We start from the raw sequence: 22,403 nt of genomic DNA, 5'->3' as shown, positions 1-22,403 counted from the left end.
CATAAGGTTAAAAAAATTATAATTACAGCACAAAAAAATCCCAAACAGATTACATTAACCCTTATTCTTCCTATCAATACCATGATCATGTCATCACTATGAGAGTTCTGTTTAGCATTATTAATGGAATAAAATAACCAAACTTTAATACCTATTCATTTCCCATGTTAATTCCGTGCACAGATCTGTTGGATACAGGGTAAAGCAAATGCTCTAGGCTGCTGCCAAGCATTACAGAGAAGCAAGCTGCTCTGCTTTTTTTTGGGTTGTAGATTGTGTTCTTGCTATTCTATATGGTGTACGTGCAGCAAAGGCTTTCTGTGTTACAGTCCACAGATGGAGCCTGGGATCTATGGGGCTGCAGATCTAGATTAATGGCATAACACACAGTACGTTGGTAACTGGACTGCAGTAGTTGTGGCAGTGCCAGGGTCAACCCAATCAGAAATTAAAGTTTGCAAAAGTGAAATATGCCTGGGCATCGTCGGTGGGCAGAGAGTTGTCATTATCAAGACAGAAAAAAGCCTTTGCTTGAAAGGATCAATGTGCTGTAGAGGGTAAATCCTCTGGATTTTGCCGCCTTTAGTCTATCCAGATGTTCTTAAACTACAACTCCCAGCATGATGAGCCCCCCTAGAGGTTGTAGCTGATGGAAAACAAGCTGGGTATCAATCATTGAAGGGGTGATTAAATAGGCAGCCAGCATGCTACACTGCAGAAAACCTAAGGCCAATTCTATTCACTCTTTAGTGAAAGCTGTGAGCCAAGTGTCCAAATGGAATTTCAATGAAAATCAGGGTAATTCTGCAGACACAGACAGTCTCCCATATATGTGTTGAAAAGCTTGTTATGGGATTATTGTAAAACTGGAAAAAAAACCCATGTAGCCTATGTAAAGGATTAAGCTTTCAATTAACAGCATATTTTCCTACCCCACTATACACTGAGCCTTCATATCCATGTATTGATACTATTGGAAGATCAAGGGGCTGAACTTCATGCAGTGAGGCGCTTGTTGCCTTGTGGCTTAATAGACCCCACTACACTCACAAAACTAACTTTGCCCTCTATGGCACAGGACCAGCACTGTACCCCACTGCCAAGGTATGCTGTGTATTTGTTTGAATTGGTAAGTGGTGAAATAGCTTACTTATAGGTTATTGCAGTTGATGCTATATTAAATGTGGCAGTCAGCAGACCCAAGCACAATAGCCCCTTACCCCTAACAGTGCTATAATATAGCTGGACCCCTGAATCACAAAATTATCTTGAGATATATTTGGTGGAAGAATCCTGGGATTTGTTAGGGGAGCACACTGAGGTACACCTGTAAGGAGTAACTGTGAATGTACTAACTGTATTATGGTCTGGGGACCACTGTGCACCATCTGTAAGAGCATGAAGATTTTAGTATTATGCATCAGGGCTGAGTGTTGGGGCATATGTTGTTATACCAGAATTGAGTTTAAGACTGACCATCTGCAATGAGCAAGGTTGGATACCACCTGTTTAAGGGTAAGGGTTTGGGGTGGCATTTGAAGGAGTAAATGGTGGGGGTACCAACTGCTGGAGGTGAAGGGGTGAGGCCTTGGTGCCATAATTCACTACTATGGGCCGAAGTACCAAATGTGCAGGGTAACATTTGGAGTAGCATATAAAAGGTAGTGGGGTCACTGTCTTTAAGGGGTGAGTGCTGGGTAACATCTGCAATGGACCTGGGTTACCATTTTGTAAAGGATGATATTTGTAGGTAGCATTAGTAAAGGGTAAAAGTTGGGGTGCAATGTATCAGGGGTGAGAGTTGGGGTACCATCACTAAGGGATGAGAATTGAGGTACCAGTGTTCCGTAGTGAGTGTTTGGTGCCATCTGTAAGGGGTGAAAGGGTTTCATTACTCACAGCTTGCTGCTGTACATCCCCGGTGCCAGGTAGCAGACAGCAGTGCCATCAACACACACCAGATATCCATATACATGTCTGGCCAAAGCGTTAGGTGCCAGTCCAGATGCCCAGATGATGAACAGTCCCCTCGGATGCCCCTGCCAGTCCCGTGGCTCTCAGCAGCATCCAGGAGCCCGGGGCACAGCTGCAGACATTCCTCCCGCACACACACAGCACAGATCCAACAGCAGAGCCGGAGAGACGCGCGTCTGGGAGAGCGAGAGCCGGAGATTCAGCACTGAGATGGAGGACAGCTCCTTATAGGCAAACGCTAAGCGCTCCCCCTCCCGCATCCCACAGCGGCTACACCCACCGCATACGGCCCGGCCCGGCTCCCACCCAGCTGAGAAAAGGGCGAGGGTCGTAGGACAGGTAGCGGCTGGCAGGGCAGGGAGAGGAACCAAGTGCTATTAATGTGTGAGGATATGGGCGGCGCTACAGGGAAAGGGCAAAGGTAGTAAAACTGAAAGAGGGGCAGGGTAGTAACAGATCTAATAGGACGAGGCTGGCACCTTGAAAAAGCTTTACAGAGCAGGAAGAGTTCCGAAGTTGTTTGTGGACAGTTCTACTTCTTGTGGGAAACGATGTCAATGGACAAAGTCTGTAGAGGGTGAGGGAGGCATTGCTGGGAGTTACTATAACAAAGAGGAAAGGGGCTAATAATGGCACAGATTAGCGAACTTTTAAGTGGCATATTTAGCAGATGGTGAGGGTGGAATAAATGAGAATGGATAAAGAGTGCAATGCTCCAAGAGCATGAGACTGGTACACAGGGAAAGAGTGGAAATGTTGAAGAAAAGTGGTGCTTTGGGAAGAGGATGAGACAAATGGAAGAAAGCACTGATGACACAAATGGGATACAGTGCATTGGAAGGTGACACATTTGGGAAAGAGTAAGGATAGCAGAGATAGGGGTGACATGGTAAAATAAGTGTGTGGCATGACATGAGGAGAGTGAGGTGTCAGTGCCAAGTAATGATGGTGGAACAGATGGTAATAGATGAATGTGATACAGAATAAATATTGTGTGTGGGTTATGAGTAACAATACTAGTAACATTACTAGTTATTCTGGCAGTGGGTGATGTGGATGATGTTCTACTAATAGCAGGGAAAGGAAGGTAGTATGATCAGGTTATAGTGCCATTGGAAGAGGGAGGGACTTGCACCTATGAGTGAAGATGAAGTACAAACAGTGAGAAAGGATGAGGGCAGCAAAGTTGAGCATCAGTGAGAGTGGCACATTTGGAAGATGGTGACGCTGGCACAGATACATTGGAGAACTTTCAGAATAATTTTGACACACAGAATTTTTAACGCACAACAATTTTTTTGTCATGGCGGATTTTTCACCTGTGAATTTTCAACGCAGTTTGCAAAAATATTTGTGGGAGGGCGAAAAGCAGGAATTCGTCATGAATCCATGCCTGGCGAATTTATTCGCCAATCACTGCGCAATAGGTATAAAATCATGACATAGAGATTGGGCTGAACATCTGTAGTGTTTAGGAATGAGTAAAAATATTAGGAAAGATAGATAGAAAGTATAATGGTCGTAACAGCCCTCAAAAGTAGTGATAAATGAATAAATTTGGCAGGCATGGATTCCCAGAGAATTTCCATGTTTCACCACCAGCGAATAAATTTGAAATTCGAAACTGCGGCGAAATTTCCTGGCAAAAAATCCACGGTGAAAAAAAAAATTGCCACACGTCAGAATAGTCGCGCACATAAAAATTGTCGCGCAGCAATCAAAACTGTGCAGACACCCATTGACTTTAATGCATTTGGACAAAATAGTCGCACATATAAAAATTGTTGCTCGCACCAAAATTTTCATGTGTCTAAATTGTTTTGATGCCTGTTGACTTTTTTTTTTTTTGCAAATTTTTCATAGTTTCCCAAATTTTTAGGTAAATTTGCAAATTCTTACGCGAAGCAAAACGCCACCGATTTGCCCATCACCACTTAAAAGCGACACTGATTTTATTTTTCTTGTGGGAGATGATAGCTCAGAGAGAAGATGACACAATTCTAAAGAAAGCACCACAGAAAGTTTTTTAGTGCTGCATACAGTTCTATTCCAGAAAAAAGGCCATTAGGAACTTGTAGGAATGATTAATGTTTTGGGATTAATAGGATATTACAATAATGCGTATGTTATCCTTGAAATGCAGTGGCACACAACAGCTTAGAATGTAAGTAGCTGTTGCATCATAAACTAAGATTGGCCTTGATGCACCAGGCTTGTCCACCACAAGCTTTAATTGACTGGGAATGAGCCATGAATTGGGAATAGCTGCAGTTGTAGCACAATAGTGGAAGACACAGCATCTTCAGTAGTGTAGGTTAAAAAAGTATTTTTTGACAAGTCACAATCACAATATTTGATTAATGCACCCAGCCTTTTTACTAGTTTAGGCGACTGCATTTTAAATTGCAATATTGAATAGCTTGGGTTGTACCATGTGCTGTGCATGTGATCATTGTTAACTTTTTGCCCTGTTTTTTGGGATCATTTTTATGCACAGCTTTGATTGGAGGAAATACCAAGATGCAATGCAAGTTTAGTTGCAGAGGCAACTGAACTATATTTTCATACTAACTACAATGCTGTACCTTATTCTACCTTAACTACCCTGCTTCTATCATATATTTATCCTAAAACCAGTAGCCTTGTATCAACAGCTAGACACAAACATATTTTGGAAATGCTCTAAATATTGGTCTTATCCCAATCTTCCCCATGCAGCATCTTTCAAAGGTTTGATTTGGGTTAATATTTTATTAATTTACACTTCCATGGAAGCCATACCCTTAAAGAATGGTGCATATGTGGTGTCTAGGAATTGTTGCAAAGTATTCTGCAGGAGACAGGTTTTGATTAAGGCCTACTATGTAGAAGAAGCACCATGAATGGACTGTACTGTGGATTTAATACACACCAACTTGCTCCATGTGTATCCTTACAGATGTGGGTTGGCCTATCTGGGGAGAACAAAGTGGAGACCCAACCTGAAAGCCAATGAGTGCATTCTGAGATTACTGTCCTAAATCCTCCTGGAAATCATATGAGTGCATTCTCTGGAAAATTACTGTTCCAGATCTGTCTGGAAATCCAATGAGTACATTCTCTGGGTGATTACTGTCCTAGATCCTCCTGAAAGCCCACTTTTTGGTGGTGTACACTTGTTTACTACCTTGCCGTGTTCAGACACTATGGGGCAAATTTACTAAAGCGCGAAGTGGCTAATGCTAGCGCAAATTCGCCAGCGTGACATAATTTCGTTACTTCGCCGATTTACTAACGGGCGCTGGCGTAAATTCGCTAGTGAAGTGGACCTACTCTAGCGCTACTTCGCACCCTTACGCCAGACGAAGTTGCGCTATGGCGAAGGGACGTAACTACGCTAATTCAGTAACTTACGGATTTTCATGAACGTTAACTCTTGCAGCAGACTTGCCTTCGCCAACTGAGACCAGGCGAAGTGCAATAGAGTAGATAGGGCTTGCTTCAAAAAAATCCCAAAAAAAGTCCCAAAAAACGCTGGGACTTAAGGGTGAAAAAGATTGTACATTATTTGGGGGGTACCCTCCTTCCCCCCTACATTTCCTAACATATGCCTGAACGCAACTTCGCATTTTAGTGAATTTGCGTAGCGCTGGCGAAACTACCCCCGGCAAAGTGCGGTGGAGTGTGGCGAAGCTGTCGCCGGCGCAACTTCGGATCTTAGTGAATTTGCCCCTATGAGTTAAAACAATGTTTTATACACTACTCCAGCAAGCTTATTTATGGTTGGGGGACTTGATTCAAAAAAATAAAAAACTACTACCAATAAAAAACTACTTCAGCAGTTTAAATGACTTTATTGCATTTGTTTCTGTTTTACATTACTTACCAAACATCCATAGCAATCTATTTTCAGCCCTAAAGAACCTCATTTTTTCAGCCCAGTCCCTTTGCTGCAGATAAGTAATTTATATTGCTTCACATACATTGCTGCTGTCAAGTCTAACAACTCTGTGGAGTCCCATTGCTTTGGGTAGGTGAGCGTTCAACTTGCTTGTGCGGATATTAGATCTGTGGACAATTTGTTTCAAAGGTCAATTTACTTTGAGAAGACTTGAGTGTGTGCCAACCTCATTGATCATTAAAAATGCAAATCAAAAATAGCTCTTCCTCTAATGTGATCTTAATGTGCTAAGCAAAGATGTTCACACATAAAATATTCAAATCAGGCAAAATGGACAAAGCTTCCAGCATCTTATGGATGAAACGAAGAATGATGATTCACTATTACCAGCAATAAGGTGGAGGCTTTGGGGTTTGGAATCTGCTCCCCATTTATGTGGCTGGAAATGTGTAGGCACAGATGTGGAAAAAATAAAAGGATAACTGGAGACATAAAACTCATTGATGACATTGAATTATGTATTGCAAAATATAGCGAGAGAGAGAAAGAGAGAGATCATGAAATGTTACTGTTGCATTTCTGCTTGGTAGTTATGGGGTGATGGGCCCCTGAAGGAAAATAGAAGTCACCTTGTGGCTTTGTGGTTATTATATGGATGTTTTACCAGGGTGACTTTGATTTATAACTTTCTGTAGGGGTGCATAATCCTCGATACCATATGTTGCAAGGGGTTATTAGTTTCATGGGTCTGTGTGGTTAGAATTCCATGAACTGGATAAGTGCGTGTACAGACTGGCTTTCATACCCATCGCTTACATGATTGGTTTTCATTTGGCTTCATCAGGCCTGTTAATACTATTTATATTCTAAAAGGTTAACCAAAATGTTGTCACAGTGCTGGTATCTGCACCAACCACAATCAGATCGCAGAGCCCACCAGATTTTTTCCTGGGGCCCTTGGCAACTGATTTTAAATTAATGCACCCCTATGTCAGCCTGTGTTTGTATTTTACCCTCCCAATGTGGGCTTGAGTGCTCGCGCACTAAAATCACTTGTGATATGTGAGCACCTTTTACTTCTTTCAATGCACCACATCTGCCTCTACCAAAAGAAACAAAAGCAGCTTCCAATCTATGTGGCAAGTGAGCCCTAGGTCTGGCACTTTGTGACCTTCCCACAAATCCAGGCCAGGGTGCCGTAGTGGCCCAGTCTGAACCTGACGGACACTATTTGGTTGAAGCATAAGGTATAGTGACATTAGTGTGAGCACAATGTGCCACCTACCTAAGGATGTTCCACTGACAGAGTGTTGGAACTAAAGGCACATCAATAACCAAACCATGACTAGTATTTTAAGTGATGCAATGTCAATGGCTCCTCAGTAATTTCGCATGAAATTTGCGAAACGGCGAAAAATTCGCGAAACGGCGCCGGCGTCTCGTTTTTGACGCCGGCGCCCGTTTTTGACGCCGGTGCCCGTTTTTTTTTACGCCGGTGCCCGTTTTTTATGCCAGCGCCTGGTTTTGACGCCGGCGTCCGTTTTTTCAAAAAAAAAATTTTGACGCCGGCGAATTTTTACGCGAATTTTCGCGGGCGTTTCGCGAATTTATTCGCTGGCGGCGAATCGCACAAATAATAAATTCGCCCATCACTACTCCTCAGCCTCATCCTAATACAGAAAATTAAGTTCTGATATCTATTCTTCCTTTCCAATGCTACTTTTAATAATATAAATTATATTGTAATTATGCATCCTGCCTGGTTTGATACATTTCCCAGCAGATGTTAGGGGTGAATGGCACCCTATTCTGGATTATTAAGGATTTGATGGCTATATAATCTGCAATGCTGCCATTTTTTTCTCTAATAACTGACTATCATCTTTATCAATTCTCTGTTGTTCTTCCACTGACTGCCCCCCCTGCTGTGCATAAGAGTGCAGGGACAGAGCCCTGCTACCAACACAATCATTATGACATTTTTAATCTGGCAGTAATGTGGGATCTGAAGGCAACAGCAGGCAGTTTGCAATGAAAGGGAAGAAGCAATCTATTTAGGTGGCATGATCTGGTTAAGACAGGTTGACCCATCCTGCTGGAACCACATTACAGAACCAAGAGAGACTGTCTCTAATGGGATAAAAGGAGACAATCACTTGTCATGATAAGGAATCAATCCAGCGTCTCATTTAGGCCAGTGGGGCGAGTGTCATGCTGGTTTTATCAATTCATCAGCAAGTGAATGAGGGGTAATTATTATAAGGAGACCTGGAGCTGCTGAAATATCCTGACCTGCCTAATGTTTCTGATTGTGATTGAATCACAGACTTTTGCATGCTCACTGATACTAAATAATGAGCACTGCCCAGAATGAAAAATGAACCAGATACTTGAATCGGAATCAAGGAGAAACAGCCTATTTCACTGTGGTTATTTACAATATATCTCAAATTGGGTCAGATTCAATTCAGTGAGAAAAAGTTCTCATGGTTTATTACATGAAAAGTTACGGATGGGATTCAATTCGAGGAGAAAAAACTTTTCTCCAAATTCAGTTTCAGTTTTATTCCCAATCAATAGAGTTTTTACTTGATCAACAGTGAGATAAGTTTTTCTGAATTGAATTGCATCTCCAATTGAATCTCGTCCATGACATGTTGTTGATCTGTGGGGTGCATTCAATTGTCTAAAAATACTTATAGCTCAATTTCTCAATAGTGAATAATGTACCTTTGATAGATGGAGCATAACGTGATACCAGTCTTTGGTATCTCTTTGGGCAATCCTTCATGCATTGCAGGAGCTGCTCAATTGTGAATATAATATATTTATTTCATTATCCATTTACTAAAAAAAGTATAACTTGCTATTAGGAAGGTACAGTTGAATCAAAAAGCAAGAGGTCTGCCATTTGTGGAGGATGAACCTGTAGCCAATGAGAGCAATAGAACATTCACAGGGCCAGGCCAACTTCTTCAACTCCAATCAGAACAGAGTGTGAATCACAGGGTCTGCCATTTGTAAAAGGAAGGAGAACATTTGAACATTCACAGGGCTAGACAAACCTGTAACTAATCAAAGAAAAATAATGCTCTCAGCGAATTAGAACATTCACTGGGCCAAACCAACCTGCATCCAACAGGAGTATAGCAAATAGAAGCAAACCAGATCAAAGAAAAAGAGAGGCAGAAAAATATAGTGTATGCCAGGGTCACCAATTCCTCTGAGAACCAATTTTAATCTGCTCCTAATAAAAGTTTCCTTTGAGTACTCGCCTATATAGTAGCAGAGAGTCGGGAGTGGCCATGTCATGTATCCCTTTGATGTATTTGCCCAGCTTAACATAAACTGCAAGATATGGAACAAAATGTACAGGGGAGAACATTATGTCCAAAAAGCTACCGATGAGGAAAGTACAAATCATTTGTTTTTGCCAAATAAGATGTCTGGGCATTGCAGAAACGTTAGGGTCAGTGAAATTTCTTGTGAAACTTTTAGTATGTAACTTGCACTTGTTTCAAGCTTCAGCCTAAGTGTCTGTTTTTGTCATCTTTGGCAACTAATAACTCCAAAATGACTTTATTTTCAGGCAGTTATAGAGCATAATGTACAAACTACTGGCATTTCTAAAGCTTTTAAATGCGAACAAGGAATTCCAAGACCATATGTAACCATACTGAGATTTGTGACCACAATGTGATCTCATTTAATGTCTGGTGCAAAAAACAAATACACACTGGTGCAAAAAAAAATCCCTAAATTTCAGAAAAGCTCATTTTAGCTCCTTAAGGGCGTTGCTAGGGGACCCGGCCGGGTCAACGGAAGAACGCATCACCATTGCAGGACTGGTGAACTACAGGTGTGCGGTAGGAAAAATTACATTGTATACCAGTATAATTGTAACAGATATACAAAAGACAACTGTGCTAAATCAGTTATTTTGTTCAGTATATACTATAGAGGAGTCACAGTTCCCAGGCTCACTTTGTAACTGTACTGTAGGCTCAGCTCAATGTAGTCAGTGGCTGACTCGGCATATGGTTCATAAAGCTCTAATAAAAATTAATGTGAACAAGGCACCTGGACCAGATGGCATACACACGGGTACTAAGAGAGCTTTATTCAGTTTTAGACCAGCCTCTATTTCTGATTTTCTCAGATTCGCATATAGGGAATTCTTAAAGAGGTGGTTCGTCTTTAAGTTAACTTTTAATATTTAATAGCATGGCTAATTCTAAGCAACTTTTCAATTGGACTTTTTTTCTTTTTTTTATAGTTTTTGAATTATTTGCCTTCTTCTTGTGACCCTTTCCAGCTTTCAAATGGGGGTCACTGAACCCATTTAAAAAACAAATGGTCTGTAAGGCAACACATCTGTAGTTTTTGCTATTTTGTATTATTCATTTTTCTATTCAGACCTTTCCTATTCATATTCCAGTCTCTTATTCAAATCAGCTAATGGTTGCTAGGGTAATTTGGGCCCTAGCAACCAGAATGCTGAAACTGCAAACTTGAATGCTGCTTAATAAAAAGCTAAAAAATGAAAAACCCACAGATAATAAAAAAGGAAAACCAATTGCAATTAGTCTCAGAATATCACTGTTTACATCATACTAAAAGTTAACTAAAAGATGAATAGCCCCTTTAAATTGTGTCCCCTGGCAATTGGTTGCTAAACTGTAACAAATATAAAGCCCAATCATTACCTTTTTAAAATCTCCCCACCCTGTGTATCTGACACACAAGAAAAATCTATTTCAGAAGGTGTGAGCCCCTCCCAGTCCACTGGAAACAAAAGCATAATGAGCAATTTCTCGAAAATTCTCTTAGTACCCATTTTTATATATTTATAAATGTACCTATCTGCTGTTAATGAAGTTAGTATATTGCCCTCTCAATTTTGCACAGATTTGGATGAAAATAACGAAGACGGCAAGAAACAGCTTTACCTTGCCAATCTTCTGTGCTGATAATTATCACCCAGGGACAGGAGAGAGAGAATTCCTTTGCAAAAATCTGCCAATTGAAAAATAAATCAACATCATTTTGAAACGACACCATGAAAGTTCACCTTACCAGAAAACAAACACCACAGCCCTGAAATTCTGAAATTCTCCCTCGTTCTAATATTTCGTTATTTTTCCTGTTACTGATTAGACTGATGCTTAAGGAAACATAAATCAGTCTGATCAGTCTGAGCGATGGAAGCAGAGAAATACATACAACAATAGCCACAGTTGCTAATCATGGAGATACAGATTCCAAGATAGTTCCATAGTAAGTAATTACGTTTTCACATGTTCAAGTAGCAATACAGGTTGCCATGTTTCCTGGATTATTATAAAAAGCTCTGATTAGACTGAGCCTCGATGCACCTGCGAGAAAGTGGCAGAAATTCATACTGAGTGGTATTGTTACTGAGAACTGTTGGACAATAAAAACTCAAGGCAATGCAGCCAAGCAGTTGGTATAATATTTAAAGAGCAAGCATACGTCTCTTTGCTTCATTTTGGAGCACAGGGACCTGCAGCAGTTTTTCTACATGCTGGGTAGGGCACAAAGTGCAAAACACATGGCAGCTTGTGTCTGTTATTTGCATGCTGAATGAAATAAATTACCTTTACTATTGAATTCTTCCTCAACCATGTTCATTCTGCCCCAATCTGCCCCTGATGCTATCCAATCCCTAGCCAACCCTGCCCTTTTAGGGGTTCACTAATATGGAAGTTTTGTGTCTGCTTGCAGTCTCCACTGAACTCCTAAAATAACTCCTATCTGCCCCCTACCCCCATCGTGGCAGCCCAGATCATAACAATAAAGTATAGCTAAAACACTGATTATGCAGATTCCAAGAAAGTCAAGTACAGATGTAAAGTTTGCCATATACAGGTCAATATAAAACCAATCAACCAAACAGATGCTGTACTTGTATGATGATGTTTATAAAATGATGTATATTGGCCAAGCTGTGGCTCCTCTTCATTTCCTTATCTGCTTATGCACCATGTTCTGGCCAACATGGTGCTACAGCTGTGAGGATAGTCCCTTACAACAGCGTTTTCAAACATACTCCCGTCTCCAGTCTATGCATTCATTCCGGCGCAGGCGTGTGAATTGGCACACGGATGTGCAGCTCCGTTGGTTTGGTCACGGATTGCTGCATCCTGATGCACCCCCCCATTTTGGAGCTAATTCTGTCTATTTAAGGATGCTGAAAGGCCTAGTTCATTGCCTGGTTATCTAGGTTGTTTCCCAAGACCTAGCCTGATTTATTCCTGTGACTTCCATTGTGACCTTCTGCTTGCCTACTGATTTCGTTGACTTCTGCCTGTCCTGACCCTTGGCCCGACTCTCACTATGAAACTCTGCCAGCTGTCTTTAACCTCTGATCTGTTGACCACGCTCTTGTCTGAACCCTCTTGTACCTCGTACGGGCTCTGGCTACTCCTCACTTCACTGGCCCCCTGTTCACACTCTGGGTGGGTTCTGTGTTGTGTGAGGTGCTTGTGGGCCGCCTTCTTCTGAGGCCACTGCTCTTTCTTTGCTGGATCCCGCCGGTAAGCTTGACAGTAGCAGATTATCAAACTTGCCCAGTCAATCAACTAATCGATTCAACTGATTGCATAACCACAGTTCAGATAGTGGTTGGAATTGTCTGCCCAGCAAACGCTTGTCAAACATCCTATGAATAAGAGCTTATGGCTCTGCTGCCAGATATCCTGCCAATGGTACAGAACTCAACAGTTCTGCAAAGGGGCCAGAAGCAATAACACAACCTACCATTTTATCTTACCAGATGCTTCCATTTAGGTTTCGTGTGATTGTTCTGTCCCTGGGAATAAATAAATTCCTACCAAGCTAGAATTTCTTCCAGTTCCTTTTAGTTGTAGGTTTGTCCTCCAAGGAGAAGCTAAGTTAAGACCCACCCCCAGATATTAGTAAATGTGCCTCAAAATGTGATCCTGTTGTTAAAAGTTCGGCAAAGCAAACAGGCATCACTTTGCTCAGAATCAGTCCTTGTTGCATGTATTAAAAATTGGGTTTTAGTATTGATATTGTTTCACGATGTCTAATCCTTGGCCATGTCAAGCCTCTTGCCATTACTAACCCAGCGGTGCCAAGTCTTGACGTGAAGGTTGTCATAGTGGTTGAACAGAGGCTGCGAAACCTTCACATCTGCATTTGTTCAGTTATTCCCTGTGACTATATTGAAATACAAGAAAATCGAACAAAAGCCTTATACTGTCATTATGGAGGGTGAAGGACCAGTCAAGATGGAAAGAAATTCTTAGTAGTGCAAAGAACGCACAGCAGGCATTCAATGCAACCAATTTTCAAATATTAACATTAGAAACGAAGAGAAGTCTGACATTTTACCATAAATAGATACAACAGTTTTATATTTCATGCGTGTTTCAGTAAAGGGGGAGTTCATATTCAAAGGGAATATATCATCATATAGTTACACCCTTTCTTTTTAAACCCTTTAATATTTCTGTGCAACTTTTTTTGTCACATTGGAGCTGGTTCTGTCTGCTGTTTTTAGGGGACCTTTCACTTAACTTTTAGTATGAAATAGAGAGTGATATTGTGATAATTTGCAATTGTTTTCATTTTTTATTACAATATTTGTTTTTTTTTATAGTTATTTTGCTTTTTATTCCGCTGCTCTCTGATTTGCAATTTCAGCAAACTGGTTGCTAGGGTAAAGTGGACCTGTTGCATTGACGTGAATGAGAGACTGGAAAATGACTAGAAGAGGGTCTGATATAAATGTGAGGAATAAAAACTAACAATAACAATACACCATAGCCTTACAGAGCATTTGTTTTTTAGACAGGGTCAGAGATGCCCATTTGAAAGCTGGAGAGAGTCAGAAGAAAAAAAAACAAATAATTTACAAACTACAAAAAGAAAAAGTGAAGGTCATTTGAAAAGTTGTATGGAATTAGCCATACTAATATAAGCTTAAAGGTGAACCACCCTTTTAATGGTGTGAAAGCACCCACTTTCATCAGTTCTGGGGCCTGTGTGTAGAGCTTGGAGGGTTATCTGCTTGTGATGGAAAGCTGATGGAAATAAGTTTGATTCTATGACATCTGGATCTGGAAGCAGATCAAATGCTGAAACACAGGATACAGTAACAATGCCATATCTTCCCCTCTTGTCTCTACTCAGTTCTGCAGGAAGTACAAGGTAGAAAGGGTGGATCTGGAGAGGTGAAATGTGATGTGGCAGTTGAGGCACCCTGAGGGACTTGTCAGTCAAGTACTTTTACTATACTGTTGCCTGATGTCTCCTCTACATATAATTGAACTCTGCCCCCACCATCTTCAGACCAGGCAAGTAATAGCTCAGAAAATTCAGGCCAGTGTACCAACCCCCCATAGCCACCTAATACTTGGAGTAGGACCCTAAATTCAGTAAGAGTACCAGGGGTGTTACTGACTTGGTGTTCAAATTTAAAAACTATATTAGGCTTAGATGGGATGGTGAATTAGAGTGAATGCCCAGTATAGATGTACTAGGCAAGGAGATGCTGTTAAAGCCTTCATTTACAGTAGTTGTCTGAGCTGGAATATGACAGTTTTCAGAACCTCCCCGAAACGTAAGTTCTACTTGCAAGATTATGATCACTTCAAATCAAAAAGTCTCTAGAAGAATGTTAAGGTGATTTGATCACTAAGCCAGAGACAAAAAGGTCACAGTTTTGTTCAAAAATGGCAATGTTCCTCCTGAGGACATAGCAATATGACTTGGCAGGCATTGTAAGGTTCTCTCACCAATAACCATTGACATTGATACAGATATAGGTACTGAACTGGTGGCTCGTGTCCTGATGATAAACTTAGAATAAAGTATAACATCACTCAGAATCGCCCTAACTCTGTCTTTATTGATCAAGAGAGGAGAGTTGTCTTTTACCCCCGTCAGACAAGGGCATGTTTTAATTGCAGCTTTTATGGTCACTCTGCAAACACCTCTGCAGTTGTTAGATGTTCACTTTGTGGTGCCACTGATCACATTGAGCGGGACTGTAAGGCAAGGCAATTTATGTTTCTTTGGTCACTTGCTTAGGGCTTGTCCTGAAGTTCTGATATTAGGGAGAGTTGTCCTAATTTGGAGAAACATATGGCTGAGGATATTTGGGGAGAGCTCCATGAATGCCAGGCCCCAGCCAAAGTGTCAGATTCCTTTTGATCTGTAAGCCAGCCTTTGATTTAATTTAATTGACTGTTGAATCACCCAATCTTTTTTTGTCTAAAACCAAAGGTCCCCAACCTGCTCCTTTGCCTCAGAGGCAGACTTCTAAGGTCCTACTTTCAAAAACTTATTCTGTTGTTCCAAAGAACCTCAACAATCCTCTGTTCCTTCTGATAGTAATGTTCTTTAAAATGTCAAGGAAGCCCTACTAAGGCAGCTTTAAAGAATGGCAAGGAGGGAGGAGGAAAGAAAGGGAAAACTGGCTAAACTGTACGGTATTCGTATTCGAAGCAGACCCAGAACAACCTGCTGGTCAAACTCTTGCTGAGGAATCTGATAGTGGGGCAAATTATTCTGATGATGTTTCTGAGAGAACGAGTGAGGAAGGAGAGGGATTAGAAATCATAAAAGTTGGCAGAAGTGCAGAGAGCTAAAACCAAGATAAAGAAAAGTGGTGGGAAAGGTGATATACCCATATAACCTTGCCATGTTTCAGACATATCAGGTCCTAGAACACTCCTCGGCAGACATCTTTTCCTTCCGGAAACCAGATTGGCATCCTCTATGGATATTCAGAGTGCATCCTGGCAAGGAAGTTCCAGCTTCTTCTCAATCACAGTAGAATCAGGTAGAGGAGTTGGGTCCTATTTTGGGGTAAGTTGAGGTAGGGATATGTCTCCTGATGGATATCAGTGGCAGGGTGCAGGCTACAGCTTATTAACATCTATTGACCACAGTCAGGACACAGGAAGTCTTTGCTTAGGGAAGTACAACAGTACCTCCATGCCTCTATCCTGGTTATATTGCCTGGAGACTTTGGGGCACATTTACTGAAGGGCGAAGTGTCTATTGCTGGCGATAATTCGCCAATGTGATGTAATTTCGTTACTTCGTCGATTTACTAATGGGAGCAGACGTCACTTCCCTAGCAAATGAGATAGATGCTAGCATTGGTTCGCACTCTAAAGCCAGGTGAATTTTCGCTCTGGCGAATGGACTTAACGCCGCACATTCACTAAGATGCGGATTTTATTGAATGCTACCTCTTTCGCCAGACTTGCCTTCGCCAGCTCAGACCAGGCTGTGGAAAATTTTTCTAAGTCCCAAAAAATGCTGGTGTCTTTTCCTTTTTTCAGAGTGATAGCCTGCAAAAGTCCTTAAAAATGTTTTTTGGGTAACCAGGTTCCCCCATACATTTTCTAATATATTTTCTATACATTAACTATACAGTGGGGTCATGTGTAGGGCATTATAACAACTATATTTTCTTTATTAGGGTTCCCTGGACTTGTGTAATGTAATGTATTTGCTGCAACATATACGTCCAATAAACTTTATAATTTCCTGCCGTATGCAAATTAGCCTGAGCGAAGACCTCTAACGAACTTGCGCTAGGCATAATTGAACGCTAGCGCATCTTCTCTTTGATTGCTGACGTAACGCTAGCGAAAATTCACCAGCGTTCGGCTCCCTGGATGCAACTTCACATTTAGTAAATCAGCGTTGTCTGAGCAAATTTTCGCCTGGCGAAGAGTAGCGATGAGTGCAAAGCCGTCACTGGCGAATTTTCGCAGGTTAGTAAATGTCCACCTTTAACCAGGTTCTTAATGTTGCAGACAGATCGAGTCATATCTTTGATAGACATGCTGCAGCAATTTCTGTAGGGGAATGGGAGCCCTTCCAACAATCAAATATGGGCCTGGAACATAGCATTTGTAATTGGATAGAGAACTGGCTGAAGGATAGATTACAAAGACTTGTGGTAAATGGAACATTTTCTGATTGGACCAGTTTTGTCAGTAGAGGTCTGTACTTGGTCCTTTGTATTTCAACTTGTTAATTAATGATCTGGAGGTGAGCATTGAAAGGGCCATCTCTATTTTTGCCGATGGTACTAAATTGTGCAAAACTGTGCAGAGTGATTTGACTTGATTAGAAAACTCGGCAGCAAACTGGAAAATGAGGTTCAATGTTGATAAATGCAAGATTATGCACTTTGGCAGAAATAATATAAATGCAAGTTATACACTAAATGGCAGTGTGTTGGGGTTTCCTTAATTGAGAAGCATCTAGTGTTTTTTTGTAGAAGCAATATCACGGTTGGCACCCTAAATTCAGAACTAATGCTAAGCACCCTGAGCACTTCTCAGCTGTTGTTTCTGCCTTTAAAAGCCGCCTTTCACCTCAGGAGCCCTCAGCTAGTCAGATGCCGCCAGGTCTTATTAAGAGAGGTACAAAGTGAGGGGTTCTGAACAAACAAAGGGGCACAATGGTTATGCAAAGTCTTTTGGGCAGAAGGTCGTGGTACAAGGCATAGACAGAAAGTGTAGTCAATCAGGCCGGGTCAGGGCAGGCAAGGGTCAAACCAGGAGATCAATCAGAAGGGTTACGGAGTAGAAGAGTCAGTTACCAGGCAGGGTCAGGATTTCAGAAGTCAGAATCGTTAGAAGCAGTCAGGGGTCAAACCAGATAATCAAAATCACAGAAATATCAAAAGCTCAAAAGCACAGAAGCACCAGGAAACTCCTAGTGTTTGACATTTCGAGCCAATGCGCATTGGCATCATCACGCCAGCGCAACTGCGCCTTTAAATCTCACAGAGGCGCGCCGTGTGCGCCCTAAGGAACCAGCGCCTGAGGGGACACGGAGGATCGGTGCGGCGGGCGTCCCAGCCGCACCACTAGGCCACCAGGGAGGTGAGTTGTTATAGCAAGTTGTCTAATTCTGGGCAGTGTCATCCTGTGGCTACTAAAGCAAATAAAGTTCTGAATTGCATAAAAAAGGGCATGAACTCAAGGGATGAAAACGTAATGTTGCCTCTTTATAGGTCCCTGGTAAGACTTTTGAGTTTTGTGCTTTGGTTCTTAAAAAGGATATAAATGAGATGTGCAGAGACTTTCCAAACTATTATTCCTCCTCTCCTCACTCAACCTCTTTATTCTCCTAGTCTTTTATATCTACTTACTATATTCTTCCATTATTACGCATTTTTTCCCATAAAGAAATAAGGAATGACCATGAAATAGGCTAAATGGTTAGAAGCAAGAAGACCCACTGACACCTGCGCCCACCAGGAATTTTCCTGGTATCCTGGTGGGCCAGTCCAAAACTGAAGGGGATGGAAGTTTAGGGTAGATTGTCAAGGTTGGGGTTGTTTTCTCTGGAGGGGGACATGATTATTCTTTATAAGTACATTGGAGGGCATTATAGACCGCTAGCAGGAGATCTATTTTTCCATAAGATGGATCATCAGATCAGAGGCCATGATCAAGAGGAAAATAACTTATTTGAAGCAGCATAGGTGATTCTTCACAGTGAGGAAAGTGAGATTGTGGAATGCACTGCTGGAAAATGTTGTGAGGGCTGATTCTGTTAACACCTTGGACAAGCATGATTACTTGGACAAGCATAATATCCAAGGCTATAATGATACTAAAATCTATAATTAATATAGATAGAGGTATAGGAGATTTTGGTTCTGTATGAGTGTAATGTTTATGTAATGTAAACTGTAAATGGGATAAATTGCTTCTGAAATTTTTTTTAGATTCAGAACTCTCACCTATGAAAGGATTCGGATATCGTAGCTGTTATTTCAAGATTTACATGACAATTCCCTATGCATAAACACTGGCTTTGCAAAAAATGTGTCTTTTTGCAGAGGCGACCTTTTTCATCTCACACAAAACAATCGCTCCGTGTATGTACTTTACAATAAGGCATTTCCAGCTGCAGATACAGAAATGTCACATTTGCAATACTTTTTTATTATTTCCTTTCACGCAGTTAAAGAGTCATTGTTTGAAAGTGGTGACCCTCAAGCAGATGCAGCTCTTCTTTTGGTTCTATCCCCATCAGATAAATTACCCGCACAGTTTGACTCATGACATAAATAATATCACCAGACTGAGACGTTGTATGAAAATGCTCAGTATGAAAATTCTGTCCATTTTTTCTGATTTGTGAAATGTTTAACAAAACAATTTTGAACCAATTCTACACCGCTCTTGAACCCTCACCTCCTATTATGACAGCACAGTGGAAGTGTTTGCGGAGAAAAAAAGACAATTTTGCAGACTTGTTTCAATGGGCTGAGGGGAATATTAAAAATTGATGTTGCTTAGAAGGTGCTGTAATGAAGGCTGAAGTTTAGGTATTGTTATACGTGAATGTTAATGGACTTAGGCTTCCTGTGTCAGATGCACTCGCCTCTCATTGGCAGAATCAAGAAGAAAAGGTGAACGTGTTAATGTTTACATCTCCCGGGAATGATTGAAGTAAATGAGTGTGATTGATAATAATGGGAAATTGACAAGAGATATTTTCTCCGGACCTTTCAGTCAATGGAGCAGCGATTGTAACTGGTGACTGATGCTCCATGTATTATTCATTGGCTAGATTACTGGGAGGCATTGAACAAAGTCATTTTCTTTTTGCATCCAGTGACTTTTGTCCCTTTGCACGTCTTGAAAAATGGACACAACTTCATATTTATATATACGGTATAAAAGCTTTTCCATTTGTTAAACTGTAATGATGGTATTGCCATGATGTGCATTCATCACTGCAAACTGATCACAATAGGAATAACATTGACTGCAAAAATCAGGGCACAGGGAATCCTACAGGTTTCATTATTGGTTAGTATAATGTCCTTAAATACTGTGATGAACCTGGAACTAGACTTGGTCCTATTTACTTATCTAATAAGGCAAATTTAATTTTAATACCTGCCCCATAGCATTAGTGATATATTTAAGTGATTCCACCATTATAAATTATCAAGACTGGAAGTGAAACCCTACAATATTGTCCTAATATTCAAAGGTCCATTTGATACAAACCACCCCCAAATGTTCTTTATATTAGTTTTATGTTTGTTTTTAACATTACATATGGGTGCCAACATGAACAAAAAATGTTGGCATCTAAATAGTTCCAAAGCTTGGCTTTATGAGTCTGTTTTTACTTATAGCAACCTACAGAACCATAAACTCTTCTGAGCACTTTTGCAATTTTACATTAATATTTTTTCTAGTTTTAAAAATATTACCAGTTTTTAAACTACAAATCCATCTGCTGCAAATTTCAGTTATCTGAACACAGACTGTAAAGGAATTAAAAAAGAAATGTCTAGTGACATTAATACTCACAGATGCAAAATTTAAAATGCATTTGTATTGTAATTGTGTTTAATTAGATGTTATTAGAACATGGATAAGAGAAAAACATATTTATATTTTATACCCAAAAATTACTAGTTTTCCCCCCAGCATGGAGCATTCACCCGATAATTTCAGTGCAATTGCAGCCATGAGGGGGTGCTGCATTTGATGTATTTCATCCAATGCATACAAAATGCACACAATTGCACTTCAGTTTTGATGCTTTAAGCACAATGTGGCTGTAAATTAGTAGTAGCCACATTGGGAACCCTGAAGCTAATGTCACCTTGAAGGCGGTGGTAGCACCATGGTTCACCTGTCACTGGACATACTGCATGGGATTTATCTGAACAGACTGAAGGGTCATAAACGAGTCCCTATAAGCATGTTTTTACTTCTCTTTTAAATGTTTACAATAAAAAAAAGTCCCCAGAAATTCTGTCCCCGCCATTATAAATAAAATATTGATGGCAGTGTATCCCTATTAAATTAGGACCATATAGCAGTATAGATATTTAATGATAAATCAATAAAGAAGAGTTTGTAATATTCCCTACAAAGGACTTTCCAGATCTTCATTTCCGTACAAATAGGGCTGAGAAGAGGATTATGTTTATCTTCTGTTCAGTAAAGATTTGTTTTTGCTGTTGTGTCAGCCTGTTGATTAAATAACCAGCCAGTCATCAAAATCTGCAGAAACATGCAATTCAAATAAAGTCATGTTTTCATATAAATTGTGAGGTCTGCCTTAAATATTTCATGAGCTGGCTGTTTGTTGATTCAGGTCTGAGCGTTTAAAGCAGCGATTATTCATTTGGGGATTCATTTATTCAGAGGTAAAACGGGGGGATCCATCAGGCTCGGCTGTGGAACTCTAGGATCGGGGGAATATTTGTTTTCAGATATTTACATTATAACAGAATCTGAGATTAAACTGACCCTATTCTTTTATGTCTTCACTAGCTTTGGAAAAATGCATTGCCTGTTATCCTGGCTATACATGGGATATGAGCTGTAAAATCAGCCCCTCCACACAGGGGCGATCCGAGGGCTGCTGCCGCCTGAGGTTTAGCGTGTACTGTGCTTTCTGCACTAGCAGAGCAGAATTTCCGTTTAAAAAAAAACAAATTCAGCTCTTAAAGTTACAGGAGGCGGCTTTTTGCCACCCCTTGTAACTGGCCGTTCACTGCCGCCTGAGGCAGTAGAGATTTGCACAATCCCATTGGGTGATGATAACAATAACAAGGAGCTCTTGGACAATAAATTCAGGCTGACCCTCTACCAACACTGGGGGAGGAAAAGTCTGCTGGCGTACCTGTGAGGCAGGTTTTAGGTTTTAGGAGAGAAACGTGAAATGAATTAGAAATTTTAAAATTATCAGGTAGTTTGAGATGAACAGAAGAAAGGTTGATTATTTCAGTAATGGGATATGGACCAATAAACCTGGGCCCCAACTTGAGTAAGGGAACCTTAAGTTTGATGTTTTTTGTAGACAACCATACAGAGTCTCCTACCTGATATTTGGGTGCCTCTCTACGACACCTATCAGCTTCCTTTTTCTGAGCGGCCGTAGCTGCAGAAAGAGAATCGTGCACCCAAGACCAAATTTTGGCAAACAGTTTAACAGAAGAATTGACAGAGGGTACAGGGGACAATGAAAACAGAAACAGAAAATGCTTTGGGATGTAAACCATTTACAATAAAGAATGGAGATTCACCAGTAGAAGAATGAGTTGCATTATTGTAAGCAAATTCTGCCCAGGGTAATAGTTCAGCCCATGAGGACTGGTTGTCAGACACATAACACCTTAGAAATTGTTCAAGGGATTGATTGAACCTTTCAGTTTGACCATTAGTTTGAGGATGATATGCGGTAGAGAATGATAATTCAATTCCAACCAAAGAGCAGAATGCTCGCCAAAATTTTGAAACAAACTGTACCCCTCTATCAGAAACAATATGGCCCGGAAAACCATGTAATTTAAAAATATTAGAAATGAATAACTCAGAAGGAAGGTGTGGGAGGGAAATGAAGTGGCTCATTTTGCTGAACCTGTCTACCACCACCCAAATCACAGTTTTCCCTTGGGAAGGGGGAAGATCAACAATAAAATCCATCGAAAGATGGGACCAGGGTTTTTCAGGAATAGGTAGTGGCCTTAACAATTCCTGCGACAAAT

At 40.8% G+C, this 22,403-nt stretch overlaps 1 protein-coding gene across 1 annotated transcript in view; it reads right to left on the bottom strand.

The window, feature by feature from the left end:
- cntnap5.L (contactin associated protein family member 5 L homeolog) overlaps positions 1–2,173 on the bottom strand; it is a 260,880-nt gene extending 258,707 nt beyond the window's left edge. The window contains exon 1 of the mRNA XM_041576763.1: positions 1,900–2,173. Within this exon, the coding sequence (XP_041432697.1) occupies positions 1,900–1,975 (76 nt within the window). The 5' untranslated portion in view covers positions 1,976–2,173. The remainder of the gene's footprint in view (positions 1–1,899) is intronic.
- Positions 2,174–22,403: the final 20,230 nt, after the last annotated feature.

This window comes from Xenopus laevis, chromosome 9_10L, assembly GCF_017654675.1.
Source record: "Xenopus laevis strain J_2021 chromosome 9_10L, Xenopus_laevis_v10.1, whole genome shotgun sequence".
Lineage (NCBI taxonomy): Eukaryota > Metazoa > Chordata > Amphibia > Anura > Pipidae > Xenopus > Xenopus laevis.
This window is presented reverse-complemented; position numbering and strand designations above follow the sequence as displayed.